General features: G+C 39.9%; 1 protein-coding gene across 1 annotated transcript in view; it reads left to right on the forward strand.

Annotated features, from left to right (window-relative positions):
• The window catches only part of GLUD1 (glutamate dehydrogenase 1), a 39,915-nt gene extending 19,758 nt beyond the window's left edge, over positions 1-20,157 (forward strand). The window contains exons 5-13 of the mRNA XM_060034664.1: positions 2,593-2,687; positions 7,654-7,833; positions 9,051-9,188; positions 10,604-10,741; positions 11,068-11,148; positions 12,298-12,421; positions 13,231-13,322; positions 17,830-17,892; positions 18,797-20,157. Coding sequence (XP_059890647.1) covers positions 2,593-2,687; positions 7,654-7,833; positions 9,051-9,188; positions 10,604-10,741; positions 11,068-11,148; positions 12,298-12,421; positions 13,231-13,322; positions 17,830-17,892; positions 18,797-18,916 — 1,031 coding nt within the window. The 3' untranslated portion in view covers positions 18,917-20,157. The remainder of the gene's footprint in view (positions 1-2,592; positions 2,688-7,653; positions 7,834-9,050; positions 9,189-10,603; positions 10,742-11,067; positions 11,149-12,297; positions 12,422-13,230; positions 13,323-17,829; positions 17,893-18,796) is intronic.
• Positions 20,158-21,614: the final 1,457 nt, after the last annotated feature.

Genomic DNA, 21,614 nt, shown 5'->3' on the forward strand with positions numbered 1-21,614 from the left:
TTTGTTTTTGTTTTTAAACATACATTTTATTTATTTATTTATTTGGGGTTTTTTATTTATATATTTTTGGCTGTGTTGGGTCTTCATTGCTGCGCGCGGGCTTTCTCTAGTTGCGGCGAGCGGGGGCTGCTCTTGGTTTCGGTACGCGGGCTTCAGTAGTTGTGGCTTGTGTGTACAGGTCTCACACTACTTTTGTTAAGTTTATTCATAAGTATTTTATTCATTCTGATACTGTTCTAAGAGATATTAGTCTGCCGTATTCTTTTCTTAAGAAGTCTTTGATAGCAGGATAATACTAGCCTCATAGAATGAGTTGAGAAGTGGTCCTTCCTTTTTCTTTCTCTCTTCTTTTTTAGTTTGTGCAAGGGTGTTAATTCTGTTATGTGAGTTTTGATACCACCTTTGTAAACTGTGAAATTCCCTTTTCATCCACTATATCTCTATGCACCAAAATTACCCTTTTAGCTTTACCCCTACATTCATGTTCTGTGAAAGCAGTTGCTTTTTTCAGCCAATTTTTTATCTTATTTATACTGTTTCGGGATTGAGTGATGGCATTTTAACTTTCCTAAGGGTAGTTACCTGTTTTTAAAAGGATGGACTTTCACACCTGTAGGTATTTGAGAATTTACCTGTAATCCAGGAATTGCTTGTAATCTGTACATCCCTATACATTGATTTTGTATGGAGTAGAAAACTCACAAGCCTAATAATATTTTGTGATTTTGCTTTGGGTAGGGGGAGCTATCTGACTTCAGCATATCTAGAATAATAATTGTTTTTGAAAAACAATTTATCATTATACGTTTTTGATTTACAAACTACATACCTCAAACTTGCCCTTCTCCAAATAGAATTGTTATTTGAGGCAACAAGCTTATTTAACACTTGGTGTTGCTGAAAACAAGCATAAATACTTTTGTAGATATCTCTAAAGAGATGTGGGAGCAATTTGTCATTTATACCTTAGGAGAAAAGCGATATGATTAAATATACTTGTATTACCCTCTAGTTGAGGTATGTCACTGTAAAGGAATGGGAATTGTGGCCAGTGGAACAGTAGAGCCCTTTTGTCAGAGGATGAGGCTAGGATATGGCATTAACTGTTCAAGCAGGAAAGTTGTATGGGGTGAGGGTGGATTGGGGGAAGTTAGACTTCTTGATATTTGTAAGACGCCTAAGGAAGAGAGTACCAGGACATAGAAGAGTTACAAGTTGGGTACGGAATGGGGAGCAAGAGTGTAAAAAACAAAACTTTGACCATTTCAAAGTTGTCTTACACCAATCCTGTATCGTCACATCACAACTTGTATCAAGAAGTACACATGTAGGGCCTGGGCCCCTAAAATGTAGAAGAATATTAGAATGGACCTTATTCTGTTGATTATAAGTACTAATTATAGGAAGAACTCAAGTATACCTCTTAGAAAGAACTTAATTTGGGAGACAGTAGTTTAATCATTTAAAAGTTGTGTTTTTCTTTTCATAAAGATAACAAGTTTGTATTTTACAATTAAAACAATATAGAAAGTTATAAGCAATGCTGAAGTCTAAACATAGTGAAAAAGTTTGTGCATGTCTTTCTAAACCTCTGCATACATATATACACATGGAAATATGTATAGTTATTATACAGCGGTATATATAAAGAGAAGTTTATATGAATGGGAACTTATACATGCTATATGAAACCTGCTTTTTTTCACCACATGTATGTTTTGGTGATGATCCCAAGTGATTTACATGGATGTACATCATTCTTTGTAATGGCTGCATAGTATTTCATTGTATAGATGACCCATTAAATAATTAGGTTGTTTTGTATTGTGTTCTTACTGTTTTGATGGGTATATTTCTATGTATTCCTGCCTTTACAGATTTGAGTGGGCACCATTTAATACATTTCCATCTGAGATCTCACTGGACATCAGCATTAGTGCTGTCATTGGCACTTGTTGCTGCCTGTGGGCTAGCTTCTTGTTATCCTCAAACTTTTTATTTGCTGATCTGAGGAACTGAAAGTCAAGGCCTAAAACTTTCTGTACAGAGTAAGCTTTGAGTAATAGGTCAAAGCAGCATTATGTCATGGGTAAAAGTATTATGGGGCTTAACATAATACTTCAGCAATGTGTCTTTTCCCTTTTTCTACTTGGTGAGGAGGGCTTACACGCCCAGTAAGCAAGTGTGTCACTGTGCTGTCTCATACACATAAACTTTCTAACCATAACAACCCTCCTTATGGTACTGTTATCTCTAAGTACAGTTTAAGGAACTGAGGTCAAGAGAGGCTAAACTGATTTGCCTATGCTTGCAACATTCAGAAATCTGTTGAGTGGCTTATCAGTTGTGCATAGCTAATTTCACATAGCAAGTGAACACCAGTGGGAGAAGTTATCATGTAACACTGTGTATCTGTAAATTTTGTAATGAAACATTTAATAAGTATTTCTATGTCTTGAATTAGTAACCTAGATGAAATCTAAAGTGTTCTAGCCGTGGTAGCTTTGTTATTATAGAGAACTGCAAGGAGCTATGTGTTTGAGATGCATTTATCTTAAAAATTGGTGCAATGCCCTTTCCCTGTGCCCCCAGGTCCTGGCATTGATGTGCCTGCCCCAGACATGAGCACGGGCGAGCGGGAGATGTCCTGGATTGCTGACACCTATGCTAGCACCATAGGGCACTATGTGAGTACCCACCAAAGCTCTGAGGGCTTCATTTGCTATCTACCAGAAATAACAGTTCAAATGATGATATGTATAAGGGGAGAATTCACTGGGTTTTTCTCCTCTCCTTTAATCATATCGTGATTTTATATATTACTTCTGTCTATCTTATATCATAAATGCAGTGAACTTGGATTGAGCTTTTACTCATATGCAACCCTATCCTGACGACTGGGATGGGCCCTCAAAGATCACCTCCCAGGGCAGGATACATTACAAGACAGTTAAAGGGAAATAAGGAAGCATTCAGTTCGGGCTTTTCCCTCAAAGGAACTAAGACACATTAAGCAGATAAGGTATGGAGATAGTGTAATAGCAGGGTGCAGAGTTTCTAAAAGCAGGCTTCCTGGAAGAGGTATTTGGTCAGGGCTGGACATTGAAAATGGATAGAATTTAAACATGGAGATTTGGAGGATAGGAGGGGAAACTGTAGAGCTCAGATTGTCTGAAGATAAGGCACATTTAGAAAGGTAGTAAGAGAATGATGAAGTAAGTGGAAGAGTAGAAAAATACTCAAGTCCCAGTGTTTTTATTTTACTTGCTAGTCAGCGGGGGAGCCTTTGATGCTGACCCTTCCTTAGGGGAGAGGGGGCGGCAGCAGTGTTAGGCTGGAGCAAAGAGATGGCCTCCACAGTGTCTGTCTGTCTTCACAGCCGGGAGCGATAGGGCTGGGGAGAAGCATTGGCTCATGACAGAGGTAGACTCAGCAGGACTGGGTTGCATCTGTGGGACCAAAGAAAAGGACAGGATTGAGTCAGAAAGAACCAGGAGGACTTAGAGTCTGGGGACTGAGCAGAAGTAGTGCTATTAATAAAGAACACAAGAAGAACAACTAACTTCGTCCTTGAAAGGGATGGAACCTTGAAAAACACTTAAGGAGTAGGAAGAGAAAGTGAGTTGAAAAGACATTTTGTTACCCAAAAACTGGGTTCATCTCTTGGTGGGTGTCGAGCCAAAAGACACAACCAAGCCAAAGATCGGTAGAAGGATTTATCACTTGCAGCAAGTAGGGAGAACACTGGGATCTCTCCCAAAGCAGTGTCTCCCTGAACAGCAAAATTGGGGAAGTTTTAAGTTAAGGGTACCTGCATATTCATGAAGGGACTTGGGTGGTTGGCATAGTCCAAGCTTTAGTTAAGTCACTAAGATCAGAAAAGGTCAACATCGTCATCCCTTAGGTTCCAGTTGATCTGAAGGTTGAGCACTTCAGGCTTATCTTTACCATTGAAACAGAACTGGGAGTCTTTACAACTGATAAATTACCTTGGCTATTGTTACTTCTCTTGCTTGATAACATTCTTTTGTTCCCTTAAGATCATTAATAATTGAGACCTGTTCAAGTCCAAGCATTGTAGACAGACTTTGATAAAAAATGGCTTAGATCACAAAATGGCTTCTCATGTCAAGAAAGCCATGCCTGGTTCTCTTCCTCCAGGGACCCCCTACCCTAACTGCTCACAATTTATTTTTAAAATATAGAGAGAGCACTTACTACACAGGAGGCTTAAAGTACAGCAAGGAGTTCAATACAATTGGGGTAAAGGCTAGAAGGAAAAGTTTTTTGTTGGTGGTGGTGTTTTTTTTTTTTTTTTCGGTACACGGGCCTCTCACTGTTGTGGCCTCTCCCATTGCGGAGCACAGGCTCAGCGGCCATGGCTCACGGGCCCAGCCGCTCCGTGGCATATGAGATCCTCCCGGACCGGGGCACGAACCCGTGTCCCCTGCATCGGCAGGCGGACTCTCAACCACTGCGCCACCAGGGAAGCCCAGGAAGGAAACGTTTTGATGCTATGAAGAGTACTGGGGACCTGACCACGTCTCTGGAGTAGGATCAGAAAAGCCTGCTTGAGATGTAACCTTCTGGTGTGCACTCTGAAAGATGAGTACACATCAACCAGGGGAAGTGGCACTGGCCAAGGGTTGGAAGCAGAAGGAAGCACCTGGGTAAAGGTCCTGATGTGAAAAGAGGTGAACCTGAGAGGCTGAGGGAACACTATGGTGGCCAGAGTAGAGAGGGCAGGAGAGAGGCCAGCAGAGGAGAATTGGACCAGATTCCTACCTTGTAGGTGACAGCAAGGACTTTGTTCTTTGTCCTGAAAACAGAGGGAAGCCAGTGAAGTGCTAATTGTAAGCAGGTGTGTGACACAGTAAGCTTCACTCTGTGTGCAGCAGAGAATGGGATTGTTGGGGACAGGAGACTACACAGGAGTCCAAAAGAGATGATATTGGCCTGCCATAGAGTTGGAGAGGAATGGACAGATTGAAGAGTGATTGGGGGGTGGAAGGGAGGAACAATTAGTTAGAAAAGAATGAGAAGTGCCAAGAGCTTCGCGTTGTGGATGTCCTGAGGGGGTGGTTCTGAGAAGAAAGCAATTCAGCAACTAGATTGGAATAGTGAGGCTGGAGCCAGACTGCAAGGGCGTGTTGAGAGGGAAGTAGGGCATGAAGAGTAGCCCTCACTTAAGAAAAATGGCACTAGAGAGGCGACAGCTCGAAAGGTGCCTGTTGTCTAAGAGAAAGGTTTTTGCTGTTCTTGGCATGTTGATTGGTGTGGGCCACAGATTCATCTTTTAAGGGCCCTAGTGGAAAGATCAGCCTTAGAAGAGGAGGAATATTGTTTCCTCTAAAAGGAAGGAAGGGGGCATCTAATGGAGGAATTTAGGCTTGTCTCATTTCCTGGGGGGTGATGTAGTGTGTAGTTGGGAGCACACTCAGACACCCTGGATTCTGGGAGTGGCTCCTTCACATACCAGCTCTGAGACCTGGGGCAAGTGCCTTAAGCTCTCTGTGCCTCACTTTCCTTATATGTGAAATGACAATACTAATAGCACCTAGTTCATGAGACAGTCATGAGGATTAAGTGAATGATAGTATAATTATAACTGGCCCTCAGTAAGCATAAAAAATAAATATTTATAAACACTGAACCAGGTAAATTCCACAAATCCCCTGAAATAAAACAGGAGCAGTATGAGACACTTCAAAGAAGTTTGGTTTTGACTGCCATTTCCAAAATGTTGCTCTTCCATGTCACCTTCTTATGTTAAATGAGCTCTGGTTATGGTCTTGCATTCTTTTTAAGGCATTAGATTGAACAGTACAAAACAGTGGGCAGTGCATTGTTATTCGTAGCTCTCTCCCAAAGGTGACAAAAGAAAGTTTTGTGAGGCCCTGCCAACTAAACCTTGGACTAAACACTGGTAAAAGACTGTCCTCCTTAAAGTGATGGGAAATACAAAATCAGAGCCTAAGGTAAGAAGCCGCAGTCTTTGTTTCTTATTTTCAGACGTATACCTGAACACGCAGCTTCTTTTGCCTAGCCTCGCCCAGAAGTGTGGGTGCTGGAGAGCAAGGAGGTTCTCCACCGGGGCCCAGGCTTCCAAAACAATTAGGTATGCTGGGCATCTCGCAGCCAGCCAGCCAACCGGCACCGTGCCTGACCTCTGACAGGATTGCTGTCAGCTCCAGCATTTGCATTTTCTCTGTTCAAGAGCATTTGGCACTTAACTTGGTTTGCAATTCTGTACTCATAAGCATTAACTATTCATGAAGGAAAACCGTGGGAAAACTACTAATTCCATAAATCACTTTACTAGACTGTTCTGTTGTTTTTACTTTTGTTCTTTTTGTTGGTAATGATACAGCTAATACAATTCTAAAAGTTCTTATTAAACAGTCACTTTTTAACTTACCCAGCTAGGACATACGTTGAGGGGTGGGGAATATGATATGAAGTACGGCACTTTATCTTGTTTCACATCACATGGGCAGCAAGTTGCCTCAACAAATTTATTAAATAGTCCATACTTTAGCCACTGACTTAAAATGCTTCCTGTATGTAATACTCATTTCCTGTATACAATAAGACTGTCTCTAGTTTCTCCTGTCCCACAGAAGACAACAGATTTGTCTATTACGCACTGTTCTGCTTGCTACAGTTTATAGTATATGCTAAACTGGTTGCTTCCAGTTTATCCCTTGGAAGGGAAGCCCTCCCAAGCCCCTTTCTTCCTTCTAATTATTCTTGTTTCTGAACCAGAATACATGCATACTGTCAATACAGAGAGTACAGGAAGGAGAAGACTTACTCTCCCACTCGGCTTCTTAGAGCTAACAGCTACTACAGGAGGTGCTCTACTGACACATGGGCATGGGCCTCTGTGTCTCACCCACGTGTACCCCTTTTTTTTTAACTCCAGTAATACCATACTATATATACACAATTTTTTGTATATATACAATTGTATATATAGTATGGAATTAGAATTTCTGGATTAATGGCTTTTTATCTTGATAGGTATTCCAGTTGCCCTGCAAAGCTTAGTTATTTTTTCTTTCTTTTTTATTTCTTGAATACTTTTGTTAATCCACTCTTAGGTGAACCTGAGTTATCTTTTAAAGTTCTTTTTTAAAAGTGACACTTAATTGAATTTCTAGATTAGTTTGGCAGAAAAATATTTTTACAGTGTTGAGTCTTCCCATCCATGAACACTGTAGTGGCTCTTCCTATCTTAGGTTCTGTTCTGGTGACGTGCTCAAGTCTTATGATAACTTTTAAGACAATTCCAGGTGACATGTATACCCTTACTTAGTAGGGCTTAAGCACTTGGTGAAGGAATAATAGTTTTAAGCTGAACTCCCTCTACTTGTGTGATCCTGCTGTTTGTATTTCCTTGATGTTTAATTCCTAAAAACCCTGTTTCTCCCATCAGAAAATAGTCTACTTTATTACATATTTTCTAGGAACAGAAACTTGAAAAGGCGAGACTTACCCCTATTGATGAACGTATACCTTAAACACACACACACTCCTAATGAGCATATTAGTTAAATGAGAATGTGTTTGCACTTTAATGCTTCTTTATGTTGGTCCTCATAGAAATTGATGTTGATATTTCATCTTTTATGTTTTGCCCTTCTTTTGCAGGATATTAATGCCCATGCCTGTGTTACCGGTAAGCCCATCAGTCAGGGTGGAATCCACGGACGGATCTCTGCTACTGGTCGGGGAGTTTTCCATGGGATTGAAAACTTCATCAATGAAGCTTCTTACATGAGTATTTTAGGAATGACACCAGGATTTGGAGATAAAACATTTGTTGTTCAGGTAAAAATGTTTGCTTTCTTAAAGAATAACTGATATACATATAGTAATAATTTTTTTCAGTGTTTTAAGATTTGCATTTTTTAAAATTTTATTGGAGATTTGTAATGTGTTAATTTCTGCTGTACAGCAAAGTGATTCAGTTATAATATAGTTCCCTGTGCTATACAGTAGGACCTTGTTGTTTATCCATCTTATAATATAATAGTTTGCATCTGCTAATCCCAAGTTTCCACAAACCAGTTGTTGTTCTCTCCTCTGAGCCTCTGAAGCTCCCTTTCTGATCTTCCCACCAGTGATGGGGCTTCCCAGAGTGTGGGAACCTTTCCTCTTTTATAGCTGCCTTCCAGGGGCACAGGTCCCATCCCAGTTGCTTTTTTCTTTTTTTTTCCATTTTGTCTTACCTGATTATATGGGGATCTTTCTTGTCCTTTCAGGTGTTTGAGGTCTAGTGTTCAGTAGGTATTCTGTGAGAACTGTTCCATTTGTAGATGTATTTTTGATGTATTTCTGGGAAGAGGTGAGTTGCACATCCTTGTACTCCTCGATTGGAGCCCCTAGATTTGCAGTTTTTAAAATTTGATTCTTTGGATCTCTTAAGTTTTAAAATGGACATATGCAGAGTAATACATCCTTTATTTTTTGAACCTTGGTAAGATTCATGTGACTAAACCAAGTATCTCTCAGAAACATGAAACTATCATCAACTTCTTTTGTTTGATATTTAAATTGCAATTGTATCCAGAAGGGGACATCTCTTAAACTATTATGTGTATACAGAGGGTTTACACAATGATCCAAATTTCAACTTTTGTGTGGTGATTGATTAGTTTACTTAGAGGAATCAAAATTAAGTTAAATCCTACTTTAAAATAAAACCCATACCCTTCCCAATTACTGACTTATCTTTTCACGACCATAGGACATCTGGTCATCAGGAACTGAGGTCCTAGATAGCATCATTGACATCACTGACATTTCTTTATAGGCCAGCAAGGCTGCATGTCACTGAATGTCCTCAGGACTCATTATCACAGAGGACAAAGGGTTGGGTTCCACATTCCAAAGCAAATTTATTGTTGAAGAGAGACATTGTTTCTTTTATCAGAAGGATTTTGAGAATTACTTCTAAACCAACAGAATTGTATTGGTCAGAATATGACATTTATCGTCTATGCTAGGACTTTGATTTTTGTTTCATGTACAACTGTACTTCACAGGGATTTGGTAATGTGGGCCTGCACTCTATGAGATATTTACATCGTTTTGGTGCTAAATGTGTTGGTGTTGGTGAATCTGATGGGAGCATATGGAATCCAGATGGTATTGACCCAAAGGAACTGGAAGACTTCAAATTGGTATGTTAGTGTAATATCTGAACAGTTTGACCACCTGAATGTTGTAAAGTTGAAATAAGTATTATTGAAATCTGTTTGCATTGCTTTTTTTAAAATTAATTTTTATCGGAGTATAGTTGATTTGCAGTGTTGTGTTAGTTTCTGCTGTACAGCAAAGTGAATCGGTTATACATATATCCATTCTTTTTTAGATTCTATTCCTATACAGGTGATAACAGAGTATTGAGTAGAGTTAGTTCCCTGTGCTATATAGTAGGTCCTTATTAGTTATTTGTTTTATATAGAGTACTGTATATGTGTCAATCCCAAGCTCCCAATTTATCCCTCCCCACCTCGCCCCACCCTGGTAACCGTAAGTTTGTTTTCTACATCTGTGACTCTATTTCTGTTTTGTAAATAGGTTCATTTGTACCATTTTTAGATTCCACATATACGCAATATCATGATGTTTGTCTTTCTCTGTCTGACTTCACTCAGTATGACAATCTCTAGGTCCATCCAGGTCTCTGCAAATGGCATTATTTCATCCTTTTTAGACTGCCATATTTTAGATTCCACATATACATGATATCATGATATTTGCCTTTCTCTTTTTGACTTATTTCACTTAGTATGATAATCTCTAGTTGCATCTATGTTGCTGCAAATGGCATTATTTCATTCTTTTTTATGGCTGAGTAATTAATATTCCATTGTATATACATACCACATCTTCTTTATCCATTCATCTGTCGATGGACGCTTAGGTTGCTTCCATGTCATGGCTATTGTGAATAGTGCTGCAGTGAACATTGGGATACATGTGGCTTTTCTAATTATGGTTTTCTCCAGATATATGTCCAGTAGTGGGATTGCTGGATCATATGGTAGCTCTATTTTTAGTTTTTTAAGGAACCTCCATAGTGTTCTCCATAGTGGCTGTACCAATTTACATTCCCACCAACAGTGCAAGAGGGTGCCCTCTTCTCCACACCCTCTCCAGCATTTATTGTCTGTAGATTTCTTGATGATGGCCATTCTGACCGGTGTGAGGTGATACCTCGTTGTAGTTTTGATTTGCATTTTTCTAATTATTAGTGATGTTGAGGGTCTTTTCATGTGGCTCTTGGCCATCTGTCTGTCTTCTTTGGAGAAATGTCTATTTGGATCTTCCACCCATTTTTGGATTGGGTTGTTTGTTTTTTTGATATTGAGCTGCATGAGCTGCTTGTATATTTTGGAGATTGATCCCTTGTTGGTCGCTTCATTTACAAGTATTTTCTCCCATTCTGTGGGTTGTCTTTTCATTTTGTTTGCTTATTTTTTTTAATGTAACTCAAAGACCTCCTACTAAATGAGTCTTCATATCATAGGCACTAAACATAAACATTTAAACTCTGTTGCAACCATTAATTCTGATTTTCAATCAATTATAGCAACATGGAACAATCCTGGGCTTCCCCAAAGCAAAGATCTATGAAGGGAGCATCTTGGAGGCTGACTGTGACATATTGATCCCTGCTGCCAGTGAGAAGCAGCTGACCAAGTCCAATGCACCCAGAGTCAAAGCCAAGGTGACACAGCATGATGGCTTCAACCTTACCAATGTGGAGTGACACTGAGAGTCATAGAAAAGCTCTAATGGGTTTCCTCTTTTTTTAAAAAAAGAAAACAGCTTTATTAGGATGTATTGGGTTGGCCAAAGTGTTCGTTCGGGTTCGTTACCATCTTATGGAAAAACCCAAATAAACTTTTTGGCCATACAAGTCCCCAAGCATACAATTTAAAGTGGGATTTTGCTTCTCTCCCACAGCCCCATCCCCCACACATCTCTTGAGCTCAGCTGGAGGGGATTTGACGGTGTTATTGGCATTTCTCTATGTTCGTGACTTTCTTGCAGATCATTGCTGAAGGTGCCAATGGACCGACAACTCCAGAAGCTGATAAGATTTTCCTAGAGAGGAACATCATGGTTATTCCAGTAAGTAATCTACATTTACCAGATTTTATATGTACTTGGAATCATAATTGTCTTTTGCAAAGAACTGGGGGGAGAGGAGGATTGTTAGTTTCCCAAGGCTTAGTGATGAATTCTTCATCTTTATTTTGTTTTAAATTTTTATTTATTTATTTATCTACATTTATTTATTTCTGGCTGCGTCGGGTCTTAGTTGTAGGATGAGGGATCTTTTGTTGCAGCGCACAGTGTCTTGGTTGTGGCTCACAAGCTTCTCTCTAGTTGTGGCACGCAGGCTCTCTAGTTGAGGCGTTTGGGCTTAGTAGTTGTGGTGTGCGGGCTTAGTTGCCTCGCAGCATGTGGGATCTTAGTTCCCTGACTAGGGATCAAACCCACGTGCCCTGCATTGCAGGATAGATTCTCTACCACTGGACCACCAGGGAAGTCCCTTTATTTTGCTTTTAAGAAAATAAAGTAGAAGTGTGGTTAATATAATAAGCCTGTCTTATACTGGACCTGAACATTTTCTTCCAACTTCAGGCTCTTTCTTGAGTATGTATTTAGACTTCTTAAATCCAGTTATATAAATGTATAATGTGCTAGAAGTCCTACTATAACTTGCAAATGTCCCTTGCTGTCTTACTCAGAAAGCTAATATGAGTAATATGTGCTTAAGTTTTTCAGTGGTTAAGCGTGGGGTCTGTACCAAAAGGTCATTGGAAATTAGAAGTTAGTGTGGACGCGTGATGCATTTTGAAGAACTGCTTTTGCTGAAAGCACTTAAATTCAGGTTAACTGAAATAGACTGCCTTTATGTAGTGGGAGAGTGAACACTAATCTTCTGGCAAGACACCCTTGGACCATCCAAACCAGTGGTTAGTGGGCAGGCAATTTTGTCAGATTTTTTTAGGTGGAGAAGAGGCTCTAAAACCTCTGATCAAATGCTTGCTGATTAATAAACCAATCAATTATTTTTTTTCCAAAGGGAGAAAGCCTCAGATGTATTGGGAAGGGGGTTTGTTTAAGTATAAAATTTCTGATACTATCTAAGATGTATTTGGGAAGCTTGAAGCTTAATCTGCTTTGATATTAAAACTTTGATATTAAACCATGAGCTCACGTTCATTGTAAGCTTTTATTAAGACCATCATCTCCTCATTTTTTTGTGTATAGGATCTCTACTTGAATGCTGGAGGAGTGACAGTGTCTTACTTTGAGTGGCTGAAGAATCTAAATCATGTCAGCTATGGCCGTCTGACCTTCAAATATGAAAGGGATTCTAACTACCACTTGCTCAGTAAGTTCTGATTATCCTGTTCTGCAGAAGTAATCTTTTGGGCCATCTAAAAGGTTGGGGAAAGCCTGCATTTAATAAAAGGGCTAATTTCCTTTTTGTTTAGTCTCAGAACAGAAAACTATTCTGACTCATGAGTCTTAGACCAAAAATATACAATTTCTTCATAGGTATTCACTATATTAACTCTCTGGAATATATTTATATTCCAATGTTTATTCTGCAAGTATGTTCTGGTTCCCAGAACCTAATCTGTAAGTTAATAGTATAAAGAGTATCATTTTAAACCAGGAGCTCCTGTTGATACTCATCCATTTCTATCTCAGGTTGCGTTTGGTAAAGCCCTATCTATTGTCAAGAATTTTTTGAGTCTTCTGATGAGAATACTGTTTTGTCTTTGACTAGAATAGGCTCCAGAGTTGACACTAGAATTTTCCTCAAGCTGAAATAAGACCAAGACCTCCAGCTGAGCTTTACTGAGCCCACTCTGAGAATCTGGGTGAAGTGTTCCATCGATTTCCATTCCTTTTTCCCTCAGCATTTTCTTTTTAAAAGAGCCAAGGAAAATCCCTGCTAATGGGTGTTATGGAAACAGAGCAGTGACCTAAATTCACATTTATATAGGAATTTGGCAAAGTGCTTTTTACTCCTTTTAACTGAGATTTAAGTGAGTAACCCTTTTATGTTATTAGTGTTGAAGGTTTTATGTCATTAGTGTTTGGGGCTGTGGCTATAGTGTGGGACTACTTTTGTTTCTACTTCATTTTTTTTCTACTAGCAATATCGTAGCTTCATCTCTTGGCTTTTTATAGTGTCTGTTCAAGAGAGTTTGGAAAGGAAATTTGGAAAGCATGGTGGAACTATTCCCATTGTACCCACAGCAGAGTTCCAAGACAGGATATCGGTGAGTGTGCTTGTGGCGGCATCACATACACTGCCTGCTCTCTTCTTTAGGTCAGGCCAGCTGTATTAAGTGGGATTAAGGCGTGGTCATCAACATGACAGTTACATGACTTCCTCTTTCCTTACATTCTAAAAATTTAGTTTGAAATAACTCATGGTTCCGCTTTTGATACTTTTACAATACAGATGACTCAACAAGTGATTCTAACATAATGGTGAAGAGTTATTGTGTATTTTAACTATTTTAAGCTTTAGAGAAATGGAAAGAATTGAAAAGTAAACATTTGATTGACCTATATAAAAAATTGAAATTACTATATGGACACAAATAAGAGTCAAAGAAAATAGATGAGAAAAACGATTTGTTGTTAATTAGCTATTGACAGGATATATTAATACACATCACAAAGAGAATTTCTTTACCAGTAAGTAGCAGGCGACATGAAAAAAATCAGAGGTAGAAAAAAATGTTTAACCTCGTTGTTAAAGAAATATAAATTAAAATAAGGATTCTTTAATGTATTAAACTAGCATAAACAATTAATGGATTTATACTCACCATGTCTGTTGTGAAGCAGTTGTACCTTTATTCTGATGACAATGCAAAAGACTTATTAAAGAGTTCCTGCCCTTTGACACTTATAATAACATCACCTCTGGGAGTTAATCCTAAGAAAACAATTTTAAAGGAGAGGAATGATTCCATGCACGATGTCATTGGAACTGTGTTTGCAGTCATTTTTAAAATTAGGTTTGATTTTACAATCCAGTGTGTGTGTGTGTTTGTGTGTGGGGCAGGGAAATGGCTAAGTGATAATATGTCTTTTTATGAAATATTCAGTCATGGGAAATAATTTAAGACTATATTGCAAAATGGGGAAATGTTAAGGGTTTTGTTTTGAAGGAGAAAAGATGCTTTTGCCACTCCGGGTAACTCTCCTCAAAGAACCTTCCTCTTTCCCAGAACCATGTGTCTTAGTTCTGGTCCCTCCTTCTGGAACACCCAGACCCACTCCCTGCTTGAGTAGCACATCTCAGTGGCTTTTCCTGAAAGTCCTCTCTGACTGCCAGCATTTCATCCATCCTTCCATCACAAGTCACTTAGTGCGTTTATAGGCCCTGCTGTTGCTGCGGCTTTAAGATGGGATTCTTGCTCCTCCCTGTGGTCGCCCCATGTCACAACACATGCCTGCCACATAGTCAATCAGACTGAAACGTGGAGAGGGAGTGAAGAGGACAGCCAGTTGGTTAGGAAGACAGATCCATGATGCCTTTCATTTTTATCCTTTTTTAAAATAATCTTTGCCCAGTGTATCAGTCTTCCAGTTTTCAAATGCTTTCGGTGCTTCTAATTTTAGACTTTAATGCTATTTCTCATCTCTTAGTGACTTACTTATTGCAGGAGTCTTGTAATAAGTGTCAGTTGAAAACCCAGTGTTTTCCCCCAGCTCCTTGCTTTTACTTTCCCCCTCCCCAGACATGCTGTGGCCCTTCCAGGACCTACATCATTGACCTCATCATCTTTTCACTGTCCTTCATCACACCTGTCTGCACTTAAATTCCATTGACCATCATTACAGTAACTCTGTGGCCTTGTTTTGCTTCATCACACTCCCTTGTTAACACCAGAACCCTGATGAAATCCAGCTCTCTGCCCCCTCCATTCCTCCGCTATAGCAGGAGGCCCTGCTGACTCTTCAAACTTAAAGTAGGTTCTCAGCTGCCCAGCAGTTAAACTACTTTTCCCTGTTCCATTCATTCTCTCATTCTCTTGGTTAATTATATCATATTTTCTCCTTTTTTCTCTCCCTGCACTCCAGTTCATGACCTGGTATCTATTCACAGAAAAGTGAAGCAGTCAGGGAACTTCCACATCTACCCAGCTCCTGGTATCTGTACCCTGTCTTGTACTCTTGAGCAACTCTTTGTGCTTCCATCTCAGCCCGAGTCTTGTTCTGGGCGTTGGATGGCCTGTTTTCAGTCTCTCAAATGCACTGCTCAAGCAAACCTTCCCTTTTCTCTTGCATCATCAGTTTTCCCTCTATTCAGTCATTTCTATCAATGTTAACAAATGCTGCCTTAAAAAATATAAATCTTAATCCCACTTGCCCTTCCAGGTCTTGCTATTTTTATTTCTCGTACAGCAAACCTCCTTAAGAGTTGTGTATACTCTGTCCCCAGTTCTTCTATACTCAAACCTCCTATTCTGCCCACCACTTCACCAAAACTGTTCTTGTCAAGGTAACCAGTGGTGGCAGCATCGCCAAACCTAGCGGTCATTTTTCAGTCCTCATCTTACTTCACTGGGCACAGGTGATCACTCCCGCTCGCTAGAAATATTTCTTAGCTTCCAGGACACCACATCCTCCTGGGTTTCCTCCTGCTTCACTCGCCAGTCCTTCTGCTGATCCTTGTCATCCCTGTACCCTGTTAACATTGGAAGTCCTCAGTCCCTGAACCACTTCTCAGTCTGAATTCAAAACTTTGGTGATCTCACTCAGCCTCATGGTTTTTTATATGCTGTCTCCTCTAACTAGAATATAAACTCCAGGAGAACAGAGAATTTTCATTATTTTGTTTTCTGCTGTGTCCCCAGTACCTAGAAGAGTGCCTGGAACATAGTAGGTACTCAATAAATGTTTGGTGAATGAATGAGTGGATGAAAGGAATAGCAGTATTCCACCTGTAAAGCAAGTTTTCCTGTTCCTAACTTGGTAGAACAAAACAAAGCTTAACCCATATGTTTCTCTTTTTCTTTTTTTAAGGTTTTTTTTTTAAATTTTAATTTAATTTTATTTATTTTTTGGCTGTATTGTGTCTTAGTTGCAGCGAGTGGAGGCTACTCTTTGTTGCAGTGCGATGGCTTCTCTTACTGCGGAGCATGGGCTCTAGGTGCACGGGCTTCAGTAGTTGTGGCGCATGGGCTTAGTTGCTTCACGGCATGTAGGATCTTCCCAGACCAGGGCTCAAACCTGTGTCCCCTGCATTGACAGGTGGTTTCTTAACCACTGCACCACCAGGGAAGTTCCATGTTTCTCTTTTTTTTTTTAATTTATTTATTATTTATCTTTGGCTGCGTTGGGTCTTCATTGCTGCGCATACGCGCAGGCTTTCTCTAGTTGCAGCAAGCGGGAGCTACTCTTTGTTATGGTATGCGGGCTTCTCATTGCGGTGGCTTCTCTTGTTGTGGATCACGGGCTTCGGTAGTTGCGACACGGGCTCAGTAGTTGTGGCTCGCTGGCTCTAGAGCACAGGCTCAGTTGTGGCGCATGGGCTTAGTTGCTCCGAGGCATGTGGGATCTTTCCACATCAGGGCTTGAACCCATGTCCCTTGCATTGGCAGGCAGATCCTTAACCACTGCACCAACCAGGGAAGTCCCCCATATGTTTCTTAATTGATACAAGTGTTACAGAAATATACTTTCTTAGATAAAGTTCAGCATATATAAAAAGTGGCTCACCAACAACAAGTTTTTATTTGGCATATCAGGATGTGTTTGCTAGCTATATATATCATATTAAGAGTGGTGGTGATAGTTATTTGTCCTAACTTTAGAAAGCAGTCCAAAAAACAAATTAGAGGAACCCATTGAAACAAACTGACTTATAGAGATAATTGGCAAAGGAAAGAGAGGAGCTGATTTGGTGGTCAAAGATGCTGGGTTATATCCCAGCTCTAAAAATAGCTACCTGGGGACTTCCCTGGTGGTCCAGTGGTAAAGAATCCACCTTCCACTGCAGGGAACATGGATTCGATCACTGGTTGGGGAACTAAGATCACACATACCGCAGGGCAACTAAGCCCGTGGGCCACAACTACTGAGATTGCACACCTCAACTAGAGATCCCATATGCTGCCAACTACAGAGCCCACGTGCCACAACTAAGACCAGACACAGCCAAAAATAAAATAAAATAAATAAAATTAAATTTTAAAAAAAGCTACCCGTAACTTTGGCCGACTTCTCTGGTTGTCAGTTTCCTCATCAGAAGAATTAGGGTGGTTAATTATGAGCTGCTAAGATCCCTCCAGCTTTAAAGTTTGTGGCATTGCTGAATATACAGGCAGGATTCTACCCCACAGCTGCTATTGGAGGTAGCTGGATTCTTTTCGGTGGTGTGGTGTGTGGTGTGCTGGGGAGCGGAGATGAATGTACCCTGACACCGATAGGGTAACATGTTGTTGCGGTCTGCATCTCAGATGGTTGGTTGACCGGTGCTGAGCCCACTACTTGGCCTATGTTTCTTGGTCTATACTTGCCTGTGGTGTTTTACCATGATATTAATTTCATGAGTATTTGTTTGCTGTCAAATATAGTGAAAACTAAATTATGGTTAAAACGTGACTACTTAAATAGGTATCAAGATACTATACAGAAATTAAGTATATCTTTCCTGAAAGACAAAAAACCATTCTATCTGGCTGTATGTTGACTTAAGAATCCTTTATGCTCTTATAGGTGAAGCATGTCTTTATGGTTTTGTTAAACTATTCCTTTTCCTAACAGGGTGCCTCTGAGAAAGACATTGTGCACTCTGGCTTAGCTTACACCATGGAGCGCTCTGCAAGGGTATGTATACAGATGCTGTTTGCGTTTCTGGTAGTTAGTGAAGTACAGCTCAACGGTGTCATCTCAGCTGCCAGATTGTGTGTGCAGTGACAGAAAATAGCGATGTGTTTAAATGTTCCAAAACATGTGCTTTTTCAGTCTTAAATGATGGGCGTTGTTTTTAGGATCTTCCGTATGTTTTCCAGACTTTGGGAAATAATGCCAAGTTAGAAGGAATCATGTTTAGCTTAGTCAGCCAAACTGGGTTGCAGCTTAGTGCACCACTCTGTTACAGCTACAGGAAGCTACCTTACTACATAGAATCTGGTAGATGTGAAAGGCTTTTTGACCACTTGATCCTTATTTCAAAGCCTTAAGCACAGTTCGAGTCCAGTTTTCTTAATTTCTTTTTGCGTTCAGATTCTGTCCACTTGGCATCAAGTTGAAATAGCAGAAGCAGATACTAATTTTAATTTTTGAGATAATTAGCATACCACATTCACCCTTTTAAAGTATATAATTTAGCAGCCTTCAAGTATGTTCACGAGGCTATGTAGCCATCCCCACTCACTCCAGAACATTTTCTTCACCCCATCCTTAGTTCATTTAATTACCACAGTGTGTATCAGACTTGCTCCAGATTACAGGATGTCTAAAGGGCACGGAGATAACTCACGTCTTAAATTCTAAGGAGTAACATCCTCCTGTCACCTAAACAGTAATTTGTATTAATTCCAGAGAATTAGTCCTTCCTGACTCGAGGTTGTTTCACTGCCTGAGTAGTTTCTCTTTGGCTACCCAAGTCCAGTCCTGAAGTGGTACTAGGGTAACTTGTACCAGGCTGTTATGTGCCTTGTGTGTTCATGGCCTGGCTACTTGAGTCAGGGTCACATCCCATCTCCACATCACATCTCCTTCATTTCAGCAAATCATGCGCACAGCCATGAAGTATAACCTGGGATTGGACCTGAGAACAGCTGCCTATGTCAACGCCATTGAGAAAGTCTTCAAGGTGTACAATGAAGCTGGTGTGACCTTCACATAGACCGGACCAGACTGCAGCTGACTTCTTCACTACCCTCTTCACCTCTTCATCTGCAGACCTATCACAAGTTTACACGTAACCACAGAAATCTCTCTCTCATGACTTAATAGATAATGGACACCATTCTCAAGTCAATCCAAATCAGCCCCTTGAGAAGAAACGGTAGGGGATCATAAATAAGCTAATAAGTGACAGTAGAAATGAGCTATGTCAGAGAGCCACTTGGGCACTTTGCCTTTAAGTAAAGTCGTTTCCCTCTGCCTGTGCTGCCTTGTTCCATGGCTGTTTCCCAGCACAGTCAGCTGTAGCCCTGGGAAAAGCACCTTTTGTCCAAGAGCAGTCAGTCACTTGCCACTTCAGCTCTGGACAGATCTATCAGGTGCTCTGACACACTTAAGAAGCAGGTATATGGCATTTTCAGGAGGTAGCATGGTCCTCAAGTGAGTTATTGGTATTTTACATCAGCAAAATAACTCAATTTTATAGGTTACAAACAAAAAAAACTTTCTCTTTATGCATTTTATTCTTTTAGAATAAAATAAGTACATGCTGCTGTAATAAAATTGCCTTTAATCACTTAACAAGCCTAACCTTGACTCAAGCAGTGAATGCCTGTAAACATAATGAAAAAAGCTAGTATTTTTATAACATAAAACAGTATCATTTATAACTTGTCAATTGCATATTGTCATCCAGCAAAAATAAAAAGCCTGGTAGAGAATTAAGTTATCTTCATACCTGCAAATGACGGAGGCTATTTTTGTTAAGACTGTTGGAATTTACTAACCACAATTATGACATATAGTCCAAAGAATGCAGTAACCTCCTTATCATGTTAATTAATTGTCCTCTTTTGAAGATCTGTTGTGTTGATTAATTGAACAATAATTCAAGTAGAGTGCCCCAGAAGAAAACCACTTGGGCCCCTCTGGAGTCTGGCTGGTGGCTCTGAGCATTGCCAATGGCCCTGACTCTTTGTCCTCATCTAGAGGCCTCATCTTCTGCACATGGCTTCATTCCCAGTGGGCTGGAAACAACCTGGGGTTGTGTTTTGGGAGTTGTTTGGCCAGGGCCTTTTGAACAGTGGTGTCCCAATGAAGTACTAGATATTATTTATGTAAGAATTAGCTTTTCTTTTTTTTTTAACAATAATATCCTTTCAGAAATTTCTAACTACTTTGTAACTGCATGACTTAACCTGGTGACAAAAGCAGTTATTAAAAAGACTACCTTTTCCAAAGCTTATGTTTCTTTTCTGTGTTTTTGTATTTGATGTATTTGTCTCTTTTAGTAGATAAAACTATAATTGAGTTTCTGAAATTTTTGAAACCACCACCTATATAACATTTCTTTCCACGATGTTTTGAGCTGCCAATTTTTTTTTTTTTTTTTTTTTTTTTTTTTTTTTAGCAGTACGCGGGCCTCTCACTGTTGTGGCCTCTCCCGTTGCGGAGCACAGGCTCCGGATGCGCAGGCTCAGCGGCCATGGCTCATGGGTCCAGCTGCTCCGCGGCATGTGGGATCTTCCCGGACTGGGGCACGAACCCATGTCCCCTGCATCGGCAGGCGGACTCTAAACCACTGCGCCACCAGGGAAGCCCTTGAGCTGCCAAAATTTTATTCCTTGAATTCTTTTGTGTTTCATTCTATGAAACAATATCAATGGCTATTCTTAGGGAAGATGTTCTATTGCTTAAAGCTGATATACTAACAATTTATATACCTTTTTATACATAGTACTTTTTAACGAAAGAAGGTTTCATTGATTATGGTCCATTTTTAATAATTTAGCCACGAGATGTAGGAAGACAATACTAACTGTAATCAACAGAAGTAGATTCTAGACGTGATTGCACCAGCTTACACAGCTGCCAGATCTGAAACATAACCTTCAGCTGGACTTTGTGTCTGTTTTGTCCTGATTCTGCCTTTCCATGGTTCTGAGCATCGGGTCAAGGAGTAGACATACAAGCCCATGGCACCTAGCCTTCCTGAGCACAGTGATATCTACTTGCACTCTAGATGGAACATTAAAATAGGGGAGAGGGACTTCTGATCCCACGCACCACAACTAGAGGTAAGCCCGCATGCCGCAACAAAGAGTCCATGTGCCGCAACTAAGACCCGACACAGCCAAATAAATATTTTAAAAAATGAATAAAATAGGGGGAAAGTGATGTGAAAGCAAGTTCCAGAATATTTGGAACAGTACCAGGTGGGTCAGTAGAGTCTGGTCATGTGAAAGCAGGATGATAAATCTTAGTGTGGTCTTTGGCTAACATATTGGGAGTATTTATAGTGGTGTTTTAAAGACATACATTAATGGGTGTTATTGATATTGTCAGAAAACTGGTATTGTTCATACTAGCTATATAAAGGCAACACAGCACTAGTGTGTCAACTTTGGTTCCTGGAGTTTTGAGTTAGAAGAAAATTCTGGTCAATTACTCTTGGTTTCACTGAAATGTTCTAATTTATCTGCTTATAAAATTCTTTGTAAAACATATATAATACTCTAAAGTTAACTGTTTCTGAACTAGCCACAGATGGCTTTTGTAGCGCCTATTTAACTGTTGCCTCAAACCCCTACACCAGAAATGTGTTCTAATTACCCCTTGATGGTTGAAGTTTAGGGAAGTTAAAAAAAAATCAAGTTTTAAGAAAGCCTGCATCTTAATTCACAAGCTTTAAGTAAATT

Source organism: Delphinus delphis, chromosome 16, assembly GCF_949987515.2.
Source record: "Delphinus delphis chromosome 16, mDelDel1.2, whole genome shotgun sequence".
Taxonomy (NCBI): Eukaryota; Metazoa; Chordata; class Mammalia; order Artiodactyla; family Delphinidae; genus Delphinus; species Delphinus delphis.